The sequence below is a fragment of the Drosophila arizonae genome, chromosome X, assembly GCF_054131065.1.
Source record: "Drosophila arizonae isolate 15081-1271.41 chromosome X, UAZ_ARI_1.0, whole genome shotgun sequence".
NCBI lineage: Eukaryota > Metazoa > Arthropoda > Insecta > Diptera > Drosophilidae > Drosophila > Drosophila arizonae.
Genome location: NC_142927.1, coordinates 30,354,146 through 30,371,349, shown reverse-complemented (window position 1 = coordinate 30,371,349; position 17,204 = coordinate 30,354,146). Strand labels below are relative to the sequence as shown.

The following is a 17,204-nucleotide window of genomic DNA, read 5'->3' as shown; positions in this document are numbered from 1 at the left end:
TGAATGTGTATGTTCTTTTGTCTGAAATTATGTATTCAGCGAGAGCGATGTATTTTTGCTTATCGATAGATACCAAATATATCGATTAGGCAAAAATTGGTAAAACAATTGTGCGATCTTGAAGATATTTCTTCGCGGGGAATATATTAATAACGTTTAATGTCAACTTGTACACATAGGCATTAAGTAAGTATAGATATTTCTAGGACTATGTGCGCGATATGCGCAGGGATTTCTGCAGAGCGGCTTTCACAATTTCATCGGGCGATGGAGTATCAAAGCGAAACCGTTTAATATTCGCGCCATAATCCTCCCGTTTGCACAACTTTAGATTTTGCAATTCAGATGGGGACGCCGCATACTTAAGCTGTGGCTTTCGTGGTCTGGGATAGCCCACTGATGCATCCATCATACTCCCAACAGCACTGGATTTCTCCATATTTCTCGAAGGGAATGGGTCCGTATCGCCTGACATACGTATCAGGTTCTTCTCATACAACAAGCCAATAGGGGGACGATCGCAGCTGATAAATGGAATATCAAAGTGCTCCACAACGGAAGATGCCTGCTTATGGCGCAACTTGGTTGCCGCTTCGCGGGGTGCGGCATCTTTGTGTCTGGTAATTAGAGTTGAGGTTAGATCAATTGTTTTCACTGCTTGTGAACGTTCTGGATTTTCCTTTGTGGTCTTCAGCTTGGTAATTTGACCAGCTTCGTCAGCGGTGATATTCAGACTGATCACTCCCTTTATCACTGGAGTCAGGTCCAATGAATTGCTCTGTTTTAGCAGCTTGTTTAACGGTATTTGAAGGTGAGTATCTTCGAGAGTCTCGCCCGAAGCTGTTAATAGATTGGGTATGATCAATTGACGCATGGTGATGTTTTCAGTGGATCCTGGATGATCTCTAGCTTCACTCTGCTTAATTCTAATTGCATTAAGGAGCTGCTCGTTGTGTGCTGCCGCAGCGCGATTGTGTTCCAACTGTTCGGCACTTGCTGGCTGGCTTGTGTTTCTCGGAGGTAAAAGTTGTGGTATAACAAATTTTGTCCCAATCGAAATGTGCGATTTTGGTGGTTCACTAGCATTTTGGCTGCCCAGCGTCTGATGAATGGATTGCTGCAGTGATTGTGTATTCTCCTTGTCAAGTTCAAGATCAGCGTTAGCCATAATCTACAGTGGGGATGTTACAAAAAATTTTATTTTTTATACTCAAGAAACAAATCAAGAAAAATAAAAACCTTAGTTTCGATATTTCTTTTGTTTATGTTTTTATTTGATAGCTATTTCGATTGCCCGATGGCTGTAATATTACTTTTCCACGTTTATCGGTGTTGCAAAACAGTGTTGATTTATTGAGTGCAGGTTTGAAAGGCGGCGACATTTAACTATTCAAATATGTGTATTTGGAAAATTATGATTGAAATAGCAATAGCAAGCCTAGACGTGATCCAATCGGCAAATAGGGCCGTCTTCAACCATTTTCAGATCGACTCTCGGTCCCACCAAGTCCCGAATATTGTTAATGCCGTACTTGATCATCGTGGGCCTTTCCAACGACAGGCCCCAGGCAATAACATTAACGTTCTCTGGCAACCCCATGGGTCGGAGCAATTCCGGGCGGAAAAGGCCTGAATTGCCCACTTCAATCCATTTGGCCAGACCCGGATGATAGCAGAATATCTCCATGCTGGGCTCCGTATATGGATTATATGCCGGTTTAAACTCCAGCTGAGTAATACCCAGTTTTCGGAAGAATTCATAAAGCGTGCCAATCAAATCTCCCAGTGTTAAACCCACGTCTGCAATAACGCCTTCCACCTGATGAAATTCCGCTAAATGGGTAGCATCCAGCGTCTCATTCCGGAACACCTTGTCTATACTAAAGTACTTGGCTGGCTTAAAGCCACCCTCCTGGTTTGCGAGCTTGAAGAGCATTCGTGCGCTCACGGCTGTTGTATGGGTACGCAGCAGATTCTTTTGCGCTTCCGACAGCTTCCAGTCGTAGCCGTATCCGAGCGACCCGTAGCCACCCTTTGAGTGTACGGCCTTGACCCGCTGGAGGTATTCTTGGGGAAACTTGTGGCTCTGCGCCGGGTGGATGATGAAGAACGTATCGTGGGCATCGCGTGCTGGATGCTGTTGCGGCTGGAATAGTGCATCGAAGTTCCAGAAAGATGACTCCACGTAGTTGTTGGTGGGCATTTCTGAGAATCCCATCTCAAGAAAAATTTGGCGAAACTCAGTGCGCACCTTGAGTAGCGGATGCAGATGACCACGCGTCGGTGCCGCGCCCAACGCATCAAAGTTATATGACTTGAATTTCAACTGCTCCCACAAACCACTGGTTAGCATATCCATGGTAAGATCCGTTTCCAACTTAGTAAGTGTTGTGGCAAACTCTGGACCCTTACTCAAAATAAAACTCTTTGTAGTAGTCTCCTGCAGCAGTTTCCGTTTCTTGTAGTCGGCTACATCTTTAGCAGTTAACTGCGATTTGCCACTGGCCACCAACACCAGCTGATCTTTCACATTGTCGACAATTTTGTCCACCTTTCGTCTAACCAGCGGTGGGTTCACACTCTTATCTAAGAGTATCCAGCCCTGGGACATGGCTTTGCTGAAGCCTACTTTAGCATTGGGTCCTCCGGCAACCATCAGAGCTGCTTGAGCTATACCCTCCGGGGGCACCAATGAATAGACGATAGCCTCATGGCTGCCCTTTTCGACCACGGACTGACCTTCGTCGGTCAGTTCCAAGTTTTTCTGTGTGGCTGTCTCAGCGATGACTAGATCGCCATGTGCCTGTATGCTCTTTAAGGCGCCGACAACTTTCTGATGGTCAACACTGAATTGCGTGGCAAGTTCTAGAGTATTCACTTTGTCGACTGTCTCCAAATGCTGTAGGATGCGCTCGGTGAGATCGGGATGCATGTTGTCAGCCGTATATGCCTTTGCTAATCACCTAATTCAATTTAATACAACGGTAACTGAAGACGTATACGAATTTGCAAACGCAATCTTACAATTACAAATCGCGTGTTGCAGTAGTCAAATATCGATAAGCATTTGCAAATTTCACTGCGATGTATTGCACGAAGAGTGTTGGAAACTACTAATGGATCTCTAGTGTTTGTTTTTATTTATCGTCATTGGAAAATGGTCGAAGTTGTAAACATAAGCATAAACACAAAATGCGCCGAAATTCATTGCGACACTTCCGTAGAAGCAAACTTTCTGATAAAATGTATTTGCGGCAGCACTTTTTTGGACTACGTCGCATTCCAGCAGCATTTTATTAGTGACCACTTTCAGCCAGAACTTCACAACGTAAAGGAAGAGAACACTGGGGCACCTATTAGCTGTTTGAATGAACCTGTTGTTGAGCTACCATCGTTGTCGGAGCTGCCACCTGTCGTAGAAACGGGATATGATGCTTTTACGTTTGTCGAGTCCAAGCGGCAACCTGATAAGCGACGCAATGGACCAAATTCGTGCGCTTATTGTGGGCGGACATTTCGACGACGATATTTGCTGGACACCCATCTGAATATCCACACCGGCAGCAAGCCCCATCAGTGCGACATGTGTGGCAAGCAGTTCCGAGCCGTCTCCACGCTAACACGCCACTTGCGCACGCATGAAGATCGCAAGGAACTCCAGTGCCAACATTGCGAGAAGCTATTTACCCATCGCAGTGCTCTGCTTAGCCACGAGCTGCGGCACACTCAATTGCGCTGTTGGGCTTGCAATAGCTGCGACAAGAGCTTCTACACCCGCAATCAAATGGACACCCATAAACGCAAGATGCATGCGACTGGAACCACACACAAAGGCCAGGATCAGGCAGACAACGCCGAACTATGCACATCCTTATTGCCGTTTACTTGTGAGCTGTGCGGCAACAGTTATCGAAGTGCCTCCACGCTAAGCACCCACAAACTAAAGAAACATTATCGCTTGGCCAAATACAGCTGTGAACTGTGCGACAAAAAGTTTGTGGACTTTAAGCACTTGCAGCAGCACCAGTTTATTCATGTGAAGCCCGAAGCTACAATAAACAGTTAATATAGTATCAGATCTATGTATCTGCATCTGTGTTTGTATATGTATCTATGTATATCTTACTAATCAAGTAGCTATAGTAGCTAGGAGCTGTGCCATCCAATTCCAAGCAAGGCAAAATATACTAATGTACGTATATTTACGTATGTATTTCAGTGAGTCAATGCAATAAATAAATCCAACAAGAATTTTAGCAGAATAAATATGTACATTTAATTTAAAGGAGACTATGTGGAATTTCATAGCGCCAGCCAATTGAGTGAATAAGACCTGCTGCATCCTGGCAAAATGCAGTGCTGTAAAATGTCAAAGCAAAACAGCTGTTGGGCCAGTCAGTCAGAATTGAAACGACAACACGATTTGTTTGCGTTGCTTGTTGCAGTCTAATCAGAACTAGAAAATATCACACAAATGCTTATTAGTTAGCGGAAGCGGATCGAATAAGAAATTGAACATGCTGAAGGCACTCAAGCCGGACACATTTGCTGGCATTGCCAATGCCAAGTGTGGGGAGGTGTATTTCCAAAGTCTAAACAGCTATCGCATTGACTGCGCTTTCTGCCACATGAAGAGCTTTGTGTTCGCCGACTTTTTGCTACACATTCAGAATGAGCACTTTGAGGACGGGCTGCTCAAAGCGGAGGTGATGCTGCCGAAACAGGAGGACATGGACAGCAGCACCTCGGCAACTCAAACAAATTTGTTTTCCTGGTATGAAGTGACAACCAATGAATACGACTTGGCTGCCAACAGCGGGACTGAGTTTCTGGGCGAGAGTAAGCAGCTGGTGGACGACGACGATGATGATACGGAGGATGACTTGGAGGATCCCGTCGGAATCATGAAATGGGATGTGTCGACGGAGCGCCCCTACAATGATCACATAGGATCAGATGCTGACAATTCAGATGCCATAGGCCATGAGCAGGAGGCACCACTCACGGCCACAAAGGAGCAGCTGACCTGCATACACTGCAACAAAACGTATCGGAGCAAGAAGTCGCTGCAGCGCCACATGGAGCGCCAGCACAAGTATACCGACGCCGTCTCAGAGGACGACGTGGATGTGGACATCGACGCAGACTACGAGCCGCCCAAGGTGCACGCACCCAAGCCCAAATACAAGTGCGAGCACTGTGATAAGGTCTATCACGGCAAGTACACGCTGCGGCAGCATGTGAAGCGGGACCATGACATCAGCCTGAGCGACGCCTTTGTTTGCCTGGAGTGCAATGAGCAGCTGCCACGGCTCCGTCTGCTGGACGAGCATGTGGTGAAGGTGCACGGCGGCGCGCCCTGTGTGATATGCAATCGGCGGTACAAGACGCGCCACGAGCTGAAGCGGCACCAGCTGAAGCATACAAATGAGCGCGATGTGCCATGCAGCTATCCGGGTTGCGAAAAGCGTTTCTTTACCACGCGCCACATGCGGAACCACAGCAAGGTGCATTCGGAGCAGAAGAACTTCGTGTGCGAGAGCTGCGGTTACAGCTGCCGCAACAAGGAGACGCTTCGTGTCCACTTGCGCAGTCACACGGGCGAGCGTCCCTTCGGCTGCAAGGTGTGCGACAAGCGGTTCCCCTCCCACTCGGGTCTGCGCGAGCACATGGCCATGCACTCGACGGAGCGGCCGCACGTGTGCAAGGTATGCGGCGCCACGTTCTCTCGCCAGAAGGGACTCTACCACCACAAGTTCTTGCACGCAGCTACGAAACAGTTCGTGTGTAAGCTCTGTGGCAATGAGTATGCTCAGGCAGCGGGTCTGGCGGGGCACATGCGAAAGCACCGCAACGACGAGCTCAATGGCTGAATAATCTGTAATCCATTATCTTCCATTATGTAGTATGTTTGCCCTATTTACTCGTTATGTTTTTACTTGTAAGCACTCAGGCATAGTTTAGGCGAATTCTATGTGCATGTCTATGTGCATGTACAAAGTACATTGATATACATATGTATGTATATATATACATATTCTAAGCTATTAAAATTCTTATCTGATCGTTTTTATTCGCATTCACATTTCAAATTTAATAATCGAAATATTGTAATTGATCGTCGATCGAAGTGAGTTCGATTTTATTAATGCGCTGAAAACAATTTGAAATTCACCAATCGAAAGAATGTTATCGATTGTCTAACAAAGTACTTTCGATTCTGTTAAGTGTGTTGTAACTGATAGTGGGGAAGGGAGAGGTTGTATGTAATTTAAATTTAGCTCCTTTTGACAACAATTAATCGAGCTACAAATACCAAATCGCGCGTTTAACATAATGCCAACGATTAAATTTAGCATGCACTGCGTGACAATGGCCGGTGAGGTTCTGGTAAGTGCAACATTTGATTGAAAATTGTTCAACATGTTAATTACGAAATTTTATCGAAGATAACGAGCAAAACAAATGCAAAAAAGAAGCAAGGCTTAAAATGTTCAAAGTCCGATCAATCCGAGGACTCTGATCCTGGCAACAATCTACTGCGTCATATGTGCGAGCAATGCGGATATAGAACTCGCATATCTGGAAATTTAAAGGTGCACAAGCGCCGTCATACTGGCGAGAAACCCTTCTGTTGTAACATATGCAATGCATCATTCGTGGCACGATACCAATTAACCACACACAATGAGAGTCATATGGATACAGATCAACGACGCAGTCGCTACATGTGCAGGGAGTGCAATGTAGGATTCCTTAGTGCACGCGCGCTTTATCATCATAGGCCGCTTCATGCTCAGGTGAAGCAGTATAAATGTGGCGTATGTGAGAAGTCCTACGCGCAGGCAGCAGGATATGCGCAGCACAAGCGCTGGCATCGCCAACGCAACGAGCGAGCAACGGCCACAACCAATGTAAAAGTATCTGACACAATCAAAACGATTTTAAATTAGCCCGCGTAGCCATTTATCAACACTATATCATTTCGATAGCATTTCTATTGTTATGGGAATCGTGCTATCGATGCATTGTTTTGGTAGTTGTGTGGGCGAGTATCAATTTGTTTATATTTGTTTTCATGGCAAATGTTGAAATAAACAAATTCGCAGCATGTTAAAGCAGTGTCTAGTCAATGTGGACTTCTCGCGACTGCATGTTAATCCGCAACTGCGCCCAAAATGTGGCGAAATATTCTACGAAAGCGAAAACGAATTCTGTAGTTTCCAGCTGGTTTGCTGTCTCTGCGAAATGAAACATTTTGCATTTGATGACTTCTCGATGCACATACGCAACGTACATTTCGACAAGCAGGGCAAACCGCGTACGCAGGTCAAGGCCGATAGAAGTGACGCATGTCAACAGTTGCCCCCTTTAAATGCAACAGCATATGCAGGCGACGATGAACGGAACGAGGGATCAGATGAGGATGACAACGACGGCGATGCATTGCGAGTCTGTTCGTTCGACGAGGTCAAGCTGAAAACAGTGCAATTGGAAAGCAACAAAAATGGGCGGACCGAGGAAAGCTGCCATAGTGCAGACGAGCTGGATGCACCCACAGCAAGGGTCCCGAGCTTCACTGATGTCGATGATGATGAGGAGGCAACTGATAGTGAAACGGAAGCGCAATCTGTATTTAAGGTGAGTTGTACACGTTATATTGTGGATAATGTGATCAATATGATTTGCAGAAACAACCCGAGCCCAAGGAGTACCCATGCAAATACTGCAGGGGCAAATACACGACTCAGAAGTACCTAAATATGCATGTTAAGGTGAGGCATCCGCACCCGAACGGCTTCAAGTGCACCGATTGTGATGCCACTTTCGACGTGCAACGCGCCATGTTATCGCATCGTCGCAAGGAACACACCGAGTTTCCGTGCAACGTGTGCGGCAAGGTGTACAAAAGCTCACGCACTCTTCTACGCCATGTGCAGGCCCACTCGGGTCTGCGACAATTCAAATGCGAGCATGAGAGTTGCGGCAAGTCATTTGTCAGCCAGCACAATTTGACGTCGCATCGTCGCGTCCACAGCACTGAGCGCAACTACGTGTGTGAGCTATGCGGCTACCGCTCGCGCTACCGCGATGCACTAATTGTGCATCGGCGCACGCACACGGGCGAGAAGCCGTTCAAGTGTCAGACTTGCGCGCGCTGTTTCGCATCGAAGTCGCTGCTCAACGAGCACCAGGCCATGCACTCCACGGAGCGGCCGTACAAGTGCGACCATTGTGAGGCTGCCTTCTCACGCCCCAAGGCTCTCTACCATCACAAACATCTGCATTTGGGCGTCAAGAAGTTCAAGTGCAAGATCTGTGGCAATGCTTACGCCCAGGCAGCGGGGCTGTCCGCCCATATGCGTGGCCACAAAGCGCAGGCCATCAATGGCATTGTTGATAGCGGCTCAGCTATAGCCTGCCCACCCCATCTTTGAGCATCCCCGCACTGAGCTACTTGTACAGTCACTTTTCAATATTGCAAACGTGCTCAAACTACACTTATACTAATTAGGCTATAATGTATGTATTATAATCATAATACAATGGTGGATAAAAATACTTTGACAACGCATTGTAAAAGCTTCTCGATCTCTTTGCTGGACAAAAGTATTTTGACATTTCTTTTCATTTATTTTTTTAATTTTTTAAAGCTATTTTTGTAACTTGTTTAATAATTACCACTGTTTGTCGTAGTTTTTGTTAGATTATGGGCAAATGACGTGCATCAATTGAATTCATTAAAAATTAATTGGCTAAGAAGAATAATTCAGATATTTCTGTGGAATACCTTAGCAGATTGAATGTATGTAGAATGTATCTCTATAAACAATTTACTACCTAAATTAACAGAAAATAGAAAAATTATTTAAAACAAACCCTATAAAAACCGCCAATATTGATGCTTAGGTGCGGAATTTGCCAAAAACAATGTCGATCGATTTAAAAAACTATCATATAATATCAACAGACAGAAAACTGTCAAAAGACGTCTAAAGAAGGCTGTTTTTTTCTATATTGTAGCTCGTTTTATACCTTTAAATCCCTAAATCGTAAACCAAAGTTTACGATTTATTAAGTCTCTCGTAAGAAAGCCGCAATCATTCTGGAAATAGATATTATGGATAGATGAAAGCTCTTTTGAGTATCAAGGATTAGATAAGAAGATTTATAGCCGGTTGCCTAAGAATGGCGGGGAATCGATCATGTTTGCGTGTGCTTCAATGTCTTTACCGTATCGATATCCATAAATGGTACAATGAAGAATAACAAATATTTACGTGTCCTGGATGAATCTCATGGAATTCCGGTGATATGCTCATTGGTCTATCAGCAGGACAACGTTCCATGCCACAAGGCCCATATGATAACTGAGTGTATAAATATATTGGAGTCAATATATTACATTGACCACCTCAAAGCCCCGATCTGAATATTATTGAGAATGTGTGAGATTATATAAAAGGACAACGCAGATTAGACCTATCAAGGTTCGACCGAACCCGAAAACCATTTTATTTTTTTCGTTTCAAACAAGCGTGGACGGTTTTCTCTGTTGATATACGTGGATTCTAACAGAAACTACGAATCACAATTATTATAAAATTGTGTTTACCTTCTCTTTCAATTGTATTTGTGCTACTCTCTTGAGACTATTAATGAACTCTTTCAAAAGGAAAAAGTATCGTTCCTTCTCGCAATATGCATAAATGGGCGGTTTAAGTTATTGCAATGCGTTGTCAAAATACTTTTTTCGCCATTATATAACAAAAATAGGCTACAGAATCTTGTGAAGCATAGCACTTATATAGCTCTATTTTCCTATGATATGTTGGCTATTATATATGTAATACTATCATTAGATATTGTATATCATAAACGAAATTCTTCCAAAAGAAATTGCATAAACAGAACCTTGTAACTCATAACATAGTTGTAATACGTTGAAAGCGCTCCTTAACTGTAATACGTTGGCTATTATACATGTAATATTATTAATTATTGTACATAACATAGTTGTTCCGAAAGGATATATATTCACTAACATTTAAAGAACTATAATAAGTTTGTTATAATACTATATGTGTATAATTATCATCAGCTATTGTGTGTCATAAAAAATAAAGCTAATGTCTTATACATATATAAATGCAATATAAAAATAATTTTATCTACGTAGTTCTTCGACTCAATTTGGAGCCTTTTCTATGTAAACATACATACATAAGTCCCCTTTACTAAGGACTCGACTCTTTACGAATCACATAGTGATTTTGATTCGTCTAGCTTTTCATTAAACGGAGGTTTAAGGCACAAAAAAAAAATTGAATGAACAGGCATATTATCTTAATCGAAAATACCCTTCTTGTGTATTCTGCTCCTGAAAAGGATAAGTCAGGATATAACGGTTTTGTAAAAATGTATGTAACAGAAAGAATGCGTAGCGCTTTATAAAGTATTTAAGTATGATTAGGATGCCGATCTTAGATGATTTACCCCTGGTCCGTCTATTTTTGTCGAAGGTCAAGTTAAATTGTTTTGATCGATTTAAAATTATATCAATAATCGGTTTTAAACTTGTGCAAATGTATTTCGAATTAGCTAGCAAGTTTTTTACGATTTAGCGAGAGAGGACGTAGTGTGTATGTATGTATATATGATATGATAAACAAGTTCTATAAATACCGCTAGAGCTGCCCTTAGTTTTTGAATGAAACGCTTGAAGAATTTGGTTTTCGCTTCAACATTTATTTCGAACAGGAACTTAGAACTAGCGCATAATATGTTTACATAGATATACACGAGCTCCTTCTCTTTGGATTGGTTGCGTGCACTTCGCCTCCTTTGCATCATACTTAAAGTATATAGTATTTGGTGTAACACGCAGACAGAAAAAAAAATAGCTGAAAGCTGACAAACAACAGCAGGAGCGCGCTCAACAGATTCAATTTACACATATATGCATATGCACATTCGTATAATACACACACATATATTTTTGCTGGTTTTATGGCTTAGGCCCACACTCGGATGGTGTAGTCCCAGCTGCCAGTGGACAGCGCTGTGCCGTCGGGTGAGACCTGCACGCAGGAGACCTTGTTCTCGTGGCCGTACAGCAGGCAGACGCGCTCCGATTTGAGCGTGTCCCAGAGGTTGACGGTGTAGTCATTGTAGCCGGCAAAGAGGAGTCGCCCACTGACTGAAAAGTCCACTGAGTTGACGCCAAAGATAATGCTCTCCTTGGCAAAGACGGCTACTTCGCGGTCTGCGCGCATGTCGAACAGACGACAGCTGCTGTCGTCGGAGCCCGTAGCGATGGCGTCGCCGCATGGATGGAACTTGACACTGTTCACGTCCGACTGATGGCCCTCGAAGGACTGCACAACATGGCCAGACCGCATGTCCCAAATGAAGGCCATGCGATCACAGCTGCCAGAGACGAAGGTGTTGCCCGTCTCATTTGGCGCCAAGTCGATGGCCATCACGTCGCCGGAGTGGCCATGGAAACTTTGCAGTAGTTGGCCAGATTCGACGTCCCACAGAGCGCATGTGGAGTCGCCGCTGCCTGTGAGTATTTGTTGATCTGAATTGGGGTAGATGCAGCACGACATGTAGCTGGTGTGCGTGCCGACAGTGCGCTTCTTGGCAGCCATTTCCTCATCGGAGGTAATCGGATATACGGTTACTTTATTGTCCAGGCCACCACAGGCCACATAGTTGCCGGATGGCGCATACGCACATGCCATTATCCAAGTGGTTGGCATTGTCACAGCGTGCTCTTTGTTTGTGGTAAACGCATCCCAGATTATTAGGCGCCCGTCCTGAGATGATGAGATAATGTGGCGCTTATCGGGACTCCAGTCGGTGCACAGCACTTTCGCCTGGTGACCTTTCAACACCTTACGTGGCTTTATGTTTACGAAGGCTATCTGCTCCAGCCTTTCAGCAATGGTTGAAAGACTGACATCGTTCAGTTTTTGGCGCTCCTCCTCTAGTTTAGCTTTCAAATTTTCCGCCTCTTTCAGCAAGCTGGCCATCTTTTCATTGGCATTCACATTGCTGGCTGAAGCGGCGCACTCCGACATTTTTACAATAGATTCTTATGTTTATGCTCTGCCCGTGCCGTAGACTTCAATGGAAAAGCGGGGGCGAAAAATCAATATACTGATTGCAGTTAGAAAAAAAAAGTGTATACACGAATACACAACGGGCGGCAGCTACCAGTGTGCAAAATTCGAAAATTGCAATTTAACAGCTGTAATACAACACTAACAGCGATTAAATAAACAATTGTTTTGAATTCAAACACTTGCAGTTGATTTGGTATCGATACTTCGGATAGGGCGGTTATTTGAAACTACTACTTTTCACTATTTTAACATAAAAATACTAATGTTATATTTTTTTGTTGCACATTGAACTACTCATGTATTCATTCTGCTTCTAATGAACATTTTATTTAATCGTAGTTATGCACTTAAATGTAAACATTAAAGAAATATCGATTGCCCCGTAATGTATATTAATCGAATTCTTCATCGACGCACAGCTGTCCAGTGTTTGGTGCGACGGCGGCTTTGATTGGGAGCCTGATACGACGCCAAAGTTAAATGGGCCCAATTTTAGAGCATCGGTGCTGTAATCAGTGTTCCACAGGATGATTAAATTGCAACCAGATTTTGATCGTTCATATTTTAATTTTCGTTGCGGCGAGGTATTCTGCGTCAGCCCAACAAATTACGATGTTAGTTGTGCGCTCTGCGGCCAGCAAGTGCCATTTGAAGGATTTCCTCAACACTTTCAACTCAAGCATCTGACAGAGTCAGAGGTAGATACGGAGACGGAGACTGAAGAATGCAAGCTGTTCGCTACACATGCCGTAGAGCAGCATCTGGATGCGCCGGTGGAGGTCGAGCCATTGGCCATTAAATCCGAGGACGATCCCATTGCCAATGACGAGACGCACGCTTCCAATGACAATGTGAATGTGGACTTGGCCCAAATAGCGCTGCTTGACCGGGAACACGCGACTGATAAAGATGCAGATGTCAGTGCATCTGAAGAACAGAATGGCTCAATTGCAACCAGGCGCCAACGACGCGATGCAACACTCAAGAATAGAGTGGTGCGACAGTCGGAGGATGACACGCCAATGGACAAACATTTGGATTGGATGACGGGTGACGGCAACGACAGCGAAGGTCGTATTGACCGCAATGAACACTCAGGCTCCGATCACAATGATGAGGAAGTGGACGACACTAGAGACATGCTCTTCCAGTGCGACCAATGTGATCGCGCCTACAACACCAAACGCAGCCTGCAGAGCCACAAACGCAGCAAACACAATTTCTGCAAGCCGCCAAAGCCGCACAGGGTAGCTGCAGGCGATGCCATGACGACATCCACAGCTGGAAGCGTTCGCAAGAAACCGCGCAAGGATCCCTCCAAGATCTACAAGTGCGACGAGCCTGAGTGCAATCAGACCTTCCGCACTGAGCGCGACTTGCGTGGCCATCGCTGGAAGCACACGGGCATCTTCTGCGACATATGCGGCAAGCCCTTCACGCAGTCTGGCAACATGATGCGCCATCGCCAAAGGCACAGCGGAATCAAGCCCTACAAGTGCCAGCAGCCAGATTGCGAGGCCACCTTCTACACGCAAAAGGAGCTGACGTCGCATAACATATGCCATACCGGTCGCATGCCATGCATATGCGAGGTATGCGGTCGTCCCTGCCGCGATCGTGGCGTACTCACTGCCCACATGCGGCGCCACACGGGCGAACGGCCTGCCAAGTGCGAAGTGTGTGGCAAGGCGTTCTACAGCTTCCACGATCTCAACGTGCACGCCGTCTCGCATACGAATCTGCGGCCCTTCGTCTGTGATGTGTGCGGCTCCACATTCCAGCGCAAGAAAGCGCTACGCCTCCACAAGCTCCTGCACTCCGAGAAGCGCAAATATTCGTGCAAGCTGTGCAACAAAATGTTTGCCCAGTCGGGCGGCCTCAATGCCCACATGCGCACTCACGAGTCGGCACGGGCCAGAGCCAAAGCTAAGGCCAAGACATCTCAAGTCGATGTCGAGATTGAGGTGGAGGAAGCCGACAACACCGACCAACTGCTGGAGGAGGCTGTAACCATAGAGTTGCTCCAGGGCCAGCACACATCCCATGTAGAGGTTGTTGCCGTCGCAGCTGCGGGCAGCTGGCATGTGCCATAATCATGGCGATCTAATCATAGTCTAATGTATGTAATATGTAAATATTGAATTTAAAAAAAAAGTACATACATATATCAAAATGTAACTCAAATTGTTTTCAATTCAACTAAGCTTGCAGTCTCTAACGATCAGGCACAGACACACATAAGATAATAAATAAATCGGTAAGTTATCGGTACAAAAGGGTCCTTTATTATTATTTGTTGTTGCTGTTCTTGTGGCGTTGTTCTCGCTAATTTATTACTGCACAACTATGAATATGCTTATCTCACATACATATACATATGTATGTACATACATACATACATATATGCAATATATTGCCCGCTTGCTTCAATACAATTCAATATATGTATGTATGTATATAAATATTAATATTTTTAGTTTATATATATGCACGCTGCTGCCATCAATATATGTGTGTATATTGCTCTTAAGGTTAACAAAAAATCACCTAAGAATAATTGTTTAACATAATGGACGTATTTTTGTGTGTTTAGAATTGGTAAAATCTAGCAATGCCAATGGAAGTGTTTTAAACACAAAGTTCCAAAATTATAAACAAGTTGTAATATATATATATAAAAAAAACATTAAATTAAGTGCAAATGTGAAACAAAGTAATCACAATATAAAACTTATTAGAATAAAGGCGAAATGAGAATGGATTAGCATGACTGGAAACTGTTAACCGGCAATAACATGCGCGAGCTGTCACTGGAATCTTATTGGAGTCTGATAACAAACAAAATCCCAACATGGAATGAGTCTAATCCGATTTACGTCATCAAATCTTTTGTTTTCTCTTTGCATTATTAAACAATAAAATGCGTGTAAACGTATACAAAAGTTTGGCCTATTCGAATTGCTATCATACTACATGTATGCTATATGACATACTATATATATATATATATATATATATATGTATATATCTGATAAAGTCGCTTCTAAACTATGGTATCAAAATTGCTTCGCTGTGATGTTTTTTCTCCGTTTTGACTAATAATCGTAGATCGTATAAGGTCTATATAAAATATACATATCTCAGCGCCTATCGTTCGTATGTATATATAAGCATCTAGTGTATATTGAGCACATGAGCCAGTAGTTAGTCCTGGGCAATTCAATTCACACAATGTTAATCTCAATCTTGATCAGGAGCCGATTGTCGGCACAGAAGCCCAGTTGCATGATATTGGATATGTTGGCGTACTCCAGAAATCCGAAGCCGCGTGTGCTGATAGCCTCGCGCGGCTGGTGGAAAGCGAGTATCTCTGGCTTGGTCATGATGGTGTCGTGCTGTGACAGACTCGCGTCGCCCGGGTGCACCATGCAGAGCTTGATGCGACCCTTGAATGGCCAGTCCAAGTGGAAGTCGTTGTCCGACTGCATCAGATGCACGTGCAGACTGAGCATGTGCGGTTTCCGCGGCTGTATGTTGAGACGGGCGCAGAACTTGTAGCCGTACGGCGACGTATAGCACTCGTGCGAGTACACCTGGTTATTCGCATTGGCACGCAGGCGCTCTATTAAGGAGCTCAGCTGCTCGATCTGCCAGACGATGGTGCCGTTGCTGTAACGGGCGTCGATCGGCTGCTGGCGTCGCAGCTGCTTGTTGAGATTCTCGATGTGTGTCTCCAGCTCGCGTGTGCGCTGCTCCAGCACGACGATGCGCTGGTACATGGTCTGGACGATCTGCTCGTCGACTCCGTTTGCGTATTGCGGCGGCGGGGGCAGCTGTCCCGCCTTGTGGCCGTTCTCCAGCGCGGAGCTGGAGCTGGGCTTGTGTGGCTGCCAAGTCTCAATGGCAGTTTGTTGGAATGCCTGTAGCATGAGTTGCATGTGGTGCGGCATGTTCGTTTTGAGGTGCTCCTCCAACTGGTTCGTCTCGGGACGACCTACAAAATCGCATTTGATGCTGGCGAAGGGACACTTCTCCTCGAGCTGTTGCTGCTGCTGCCTGCGATACGGGCAGCTGGGTAAGTGCCGATGCAGCTCGATGGGCGAGGCTACCACGGCACAACCATGCGGCGAATTGGGGCACTTGTGCTTGATTTGTTCAATCTCGCGACGCGTATAATTGTCGGGAAAAATATCCTGCTCGGCGGACAACTGCTTGTTGTCGAGTGGGCAGCACTGGTTGTGGTTCTGCAGCCAATCACTGAGGCAGCTCTTACAGAAGCGATGGCCACATGACGTCAGCACCGGCTCGTTTAGCCAGTCTATGCAAATGGCGCACTCATACCGCGAGTCCGGGTAGTCCGTGTCCCCATCGTGCTCCCCCGATGTGTCCGAAGCTGCATAGTTTTGGTTTAGTGCCAAAGTACGAGGCGGCGTCACTCCTGTGGCGCCAACAGCTGCATTCGTTGTTGCAGCCGTTGTGGGCGTGGCATTGCTGCAGCCAGCAATGTGCGTCCCATTGCTGTTAATATTACTGTTATGCTGTTGTTGTTGCTGCTGCTGCTGCTGTTGGTGATGATGATGGTGATGATGCTGTTGCTGTAGGTCTTCCGTGTGCTGTTGCTGCTGATGCAGCTTCAATTGCTTTTGCTCCTGTTGAGTTCGCTGCATTGCATTAGTGCGTAAAGGCATGCGTTGCGCCACTCAGTCTACGCTAGCCCTGAATTCTTTTTTTTAATTCGATCCACCTGACGACACACAAAACTATTGATGCTATTTGTTGGCCAGTGCTGCAAAATACTAAATCCTCTTAACAGCTGAGAGACAAGCTGTTCCCAGTAGATTGTTTTTTTTTTTTTTGCGCTGGAGAGTAGTTTAAATTAAGTCACATCACTAACAGTACAATAGTGGCTACATTTTTGTATTCACAGTGGTTATATGAACAAATGCATGCTTAATAATAATAAAATAATACACATTTACATATTTATTCACATAAAATAAATACTCAAAACAGCATTGCGACTACTACCAGAAAGCTTTTGCACAAGTTGTGCAACACTGACAGCCGAACATA

At 44.9% G+C, this 17,204-nt stretch overlaps 8 protein-coding genes across 8 annotated transcripts; 4 read left to right on the top strand and 4 right to left on the bottom strand.

Moving 5' to 3' along the window:
* Positions 1-142: 142 nt before the first annotated feature.
* Positions 143-1,381, bottom strand: LOC108617947 (uncharacterized). The gene is made up of 2 exons (XM_018013837.2): positions 1,240-1,381; positions 143-1,171 (listed from the first exon to the last, which is right to left on the bottom strand). The coding sequence occupies exon 2, from the start codon at positions 1,166-1,168 to the stop codon at positions 209-211; it is 960 nt and encodes a 319-aa protein (XP_017869326.1). The 5' UTR covers positions 1,169-1,171; positions 1,240-1,381; the 3' UTR covers positions 143-208.
* alpha-PheRS (phenylalanine--tRNA ligase alpha subunit) lies at positions 1,323-3,079 on the bottom strand. Its single transcript, XM_018013835.2, has one exon. It carries the CDS (start codon positions 2,930-2,932, stop codon positions 1,439-1,441), a length of 1,494 nt encoding a protein of 497 aa, XP_017869324.1. The 5' UTR covers positions 2,933-3,079; the 3' UTR covers positions 1,323-1,438.
* A 1,298-nt stretch (positions 3,080-4,377) lies between these two features.
* Positions 4,378-6,069, top strand: LOC108617879 (uncharacterized). The gene has a single exon (XM_018013733.2). The coding sequence runs from the start codon at positions 4,518-4,520 to the stop codon at positions 5,871-5,873; it is 1,356 nt and encodes a 451-aa protein (XP_017869222.1). The 5' UTR covers positions 4,378-4,517; the 3' UTR covers positions 5,874-6,069.
* Positions 6,070-6,191: 122 nt separating this feature from the next.
* LOC108617748 (zinc finger and BTB domain-containing protein 41) lies at positions 6,192-7,118 on the top strand. The gene is made up of 2 exons (XM_018013513.2): positions 6,192-6,390; positions 6,450-7,118. The coding sequence occupies exons 1-2, from the start codon at positions 6,337-6,339 to the stop codon at positions 6,951-6,953; spliced, it is 558 nt and encodes a 185-aa protein (XP_017869002.1). The 5' UTR covers positions 6,192-6,336; the 3' UTR covers positions 6,954-7,118.
* LOC108617880 (uncharacterized) lies at positions 7,111-12,144 on the top strand. Its single transcript, XM_018013734.2, has 2 exons — positions 7,111-7,641; positions 7,692-12,144. The coding sequence occupies exons 1-2, from the start codon at positions 7,111-7,113 to the stop codon at positions 8,436-8,438; spliced, it is 1,278 nt and encodes a 425-aa protein (XP_017869223.1). The 3' UTR covers positions 8,439-12,144.
* Positions 10,729-12,086, bottom strand: Gbeta5 (guanine nucleotide-binding protein subunit beta-5). The gene has a single exon (XM_018013737.2). The coding sequence runs from the start codon at positions 12,084-12,086 to the stop codon at positions 11,016-11,018; it is 1,071 nt and encodes a 356-aa protein (XP_017869226.1). The 3' UTR covers positions 10,729-11,015.
* Positions 12,145-12,433: 289 nt separating the features above from the next.
* Positions 12,434-14,309, top strand: LOC108617877 (uncharacterized). The gene has a single exon (XM_018013731.2). The coding sequence runs from the start codon at positions 12,659-12,661 to the stop codon at positions 14,222-14,224; it is 1,566 nt and encodes a 521-aa protein (XP_017869220.1). The 5' UTR covers positions 12,434-12,658; the 3' UTR covers positions 14,225-14,309.
* Positions 14,310-14,393: 84 nt separating this feature from the next.
* Positions 14,394-17,166, bottom strand: Traf6 (TNF-receptor-associated factor 6). Its single transcript, XM_018013732.2, has one exon. The coding sequence runs from the start codon at positions 16,817-16,819 to the stop codon at positions 15,356-15,358; it is 1,464 nt and encodes a 487-aa protein (XP_017869221.1). The 5' UTR covers positions 16,820-17,166; the 3' UTR covers positions 14,394-15,355.
* Positions 17,167-17,204: the final 38 nt, after the last annotated feature.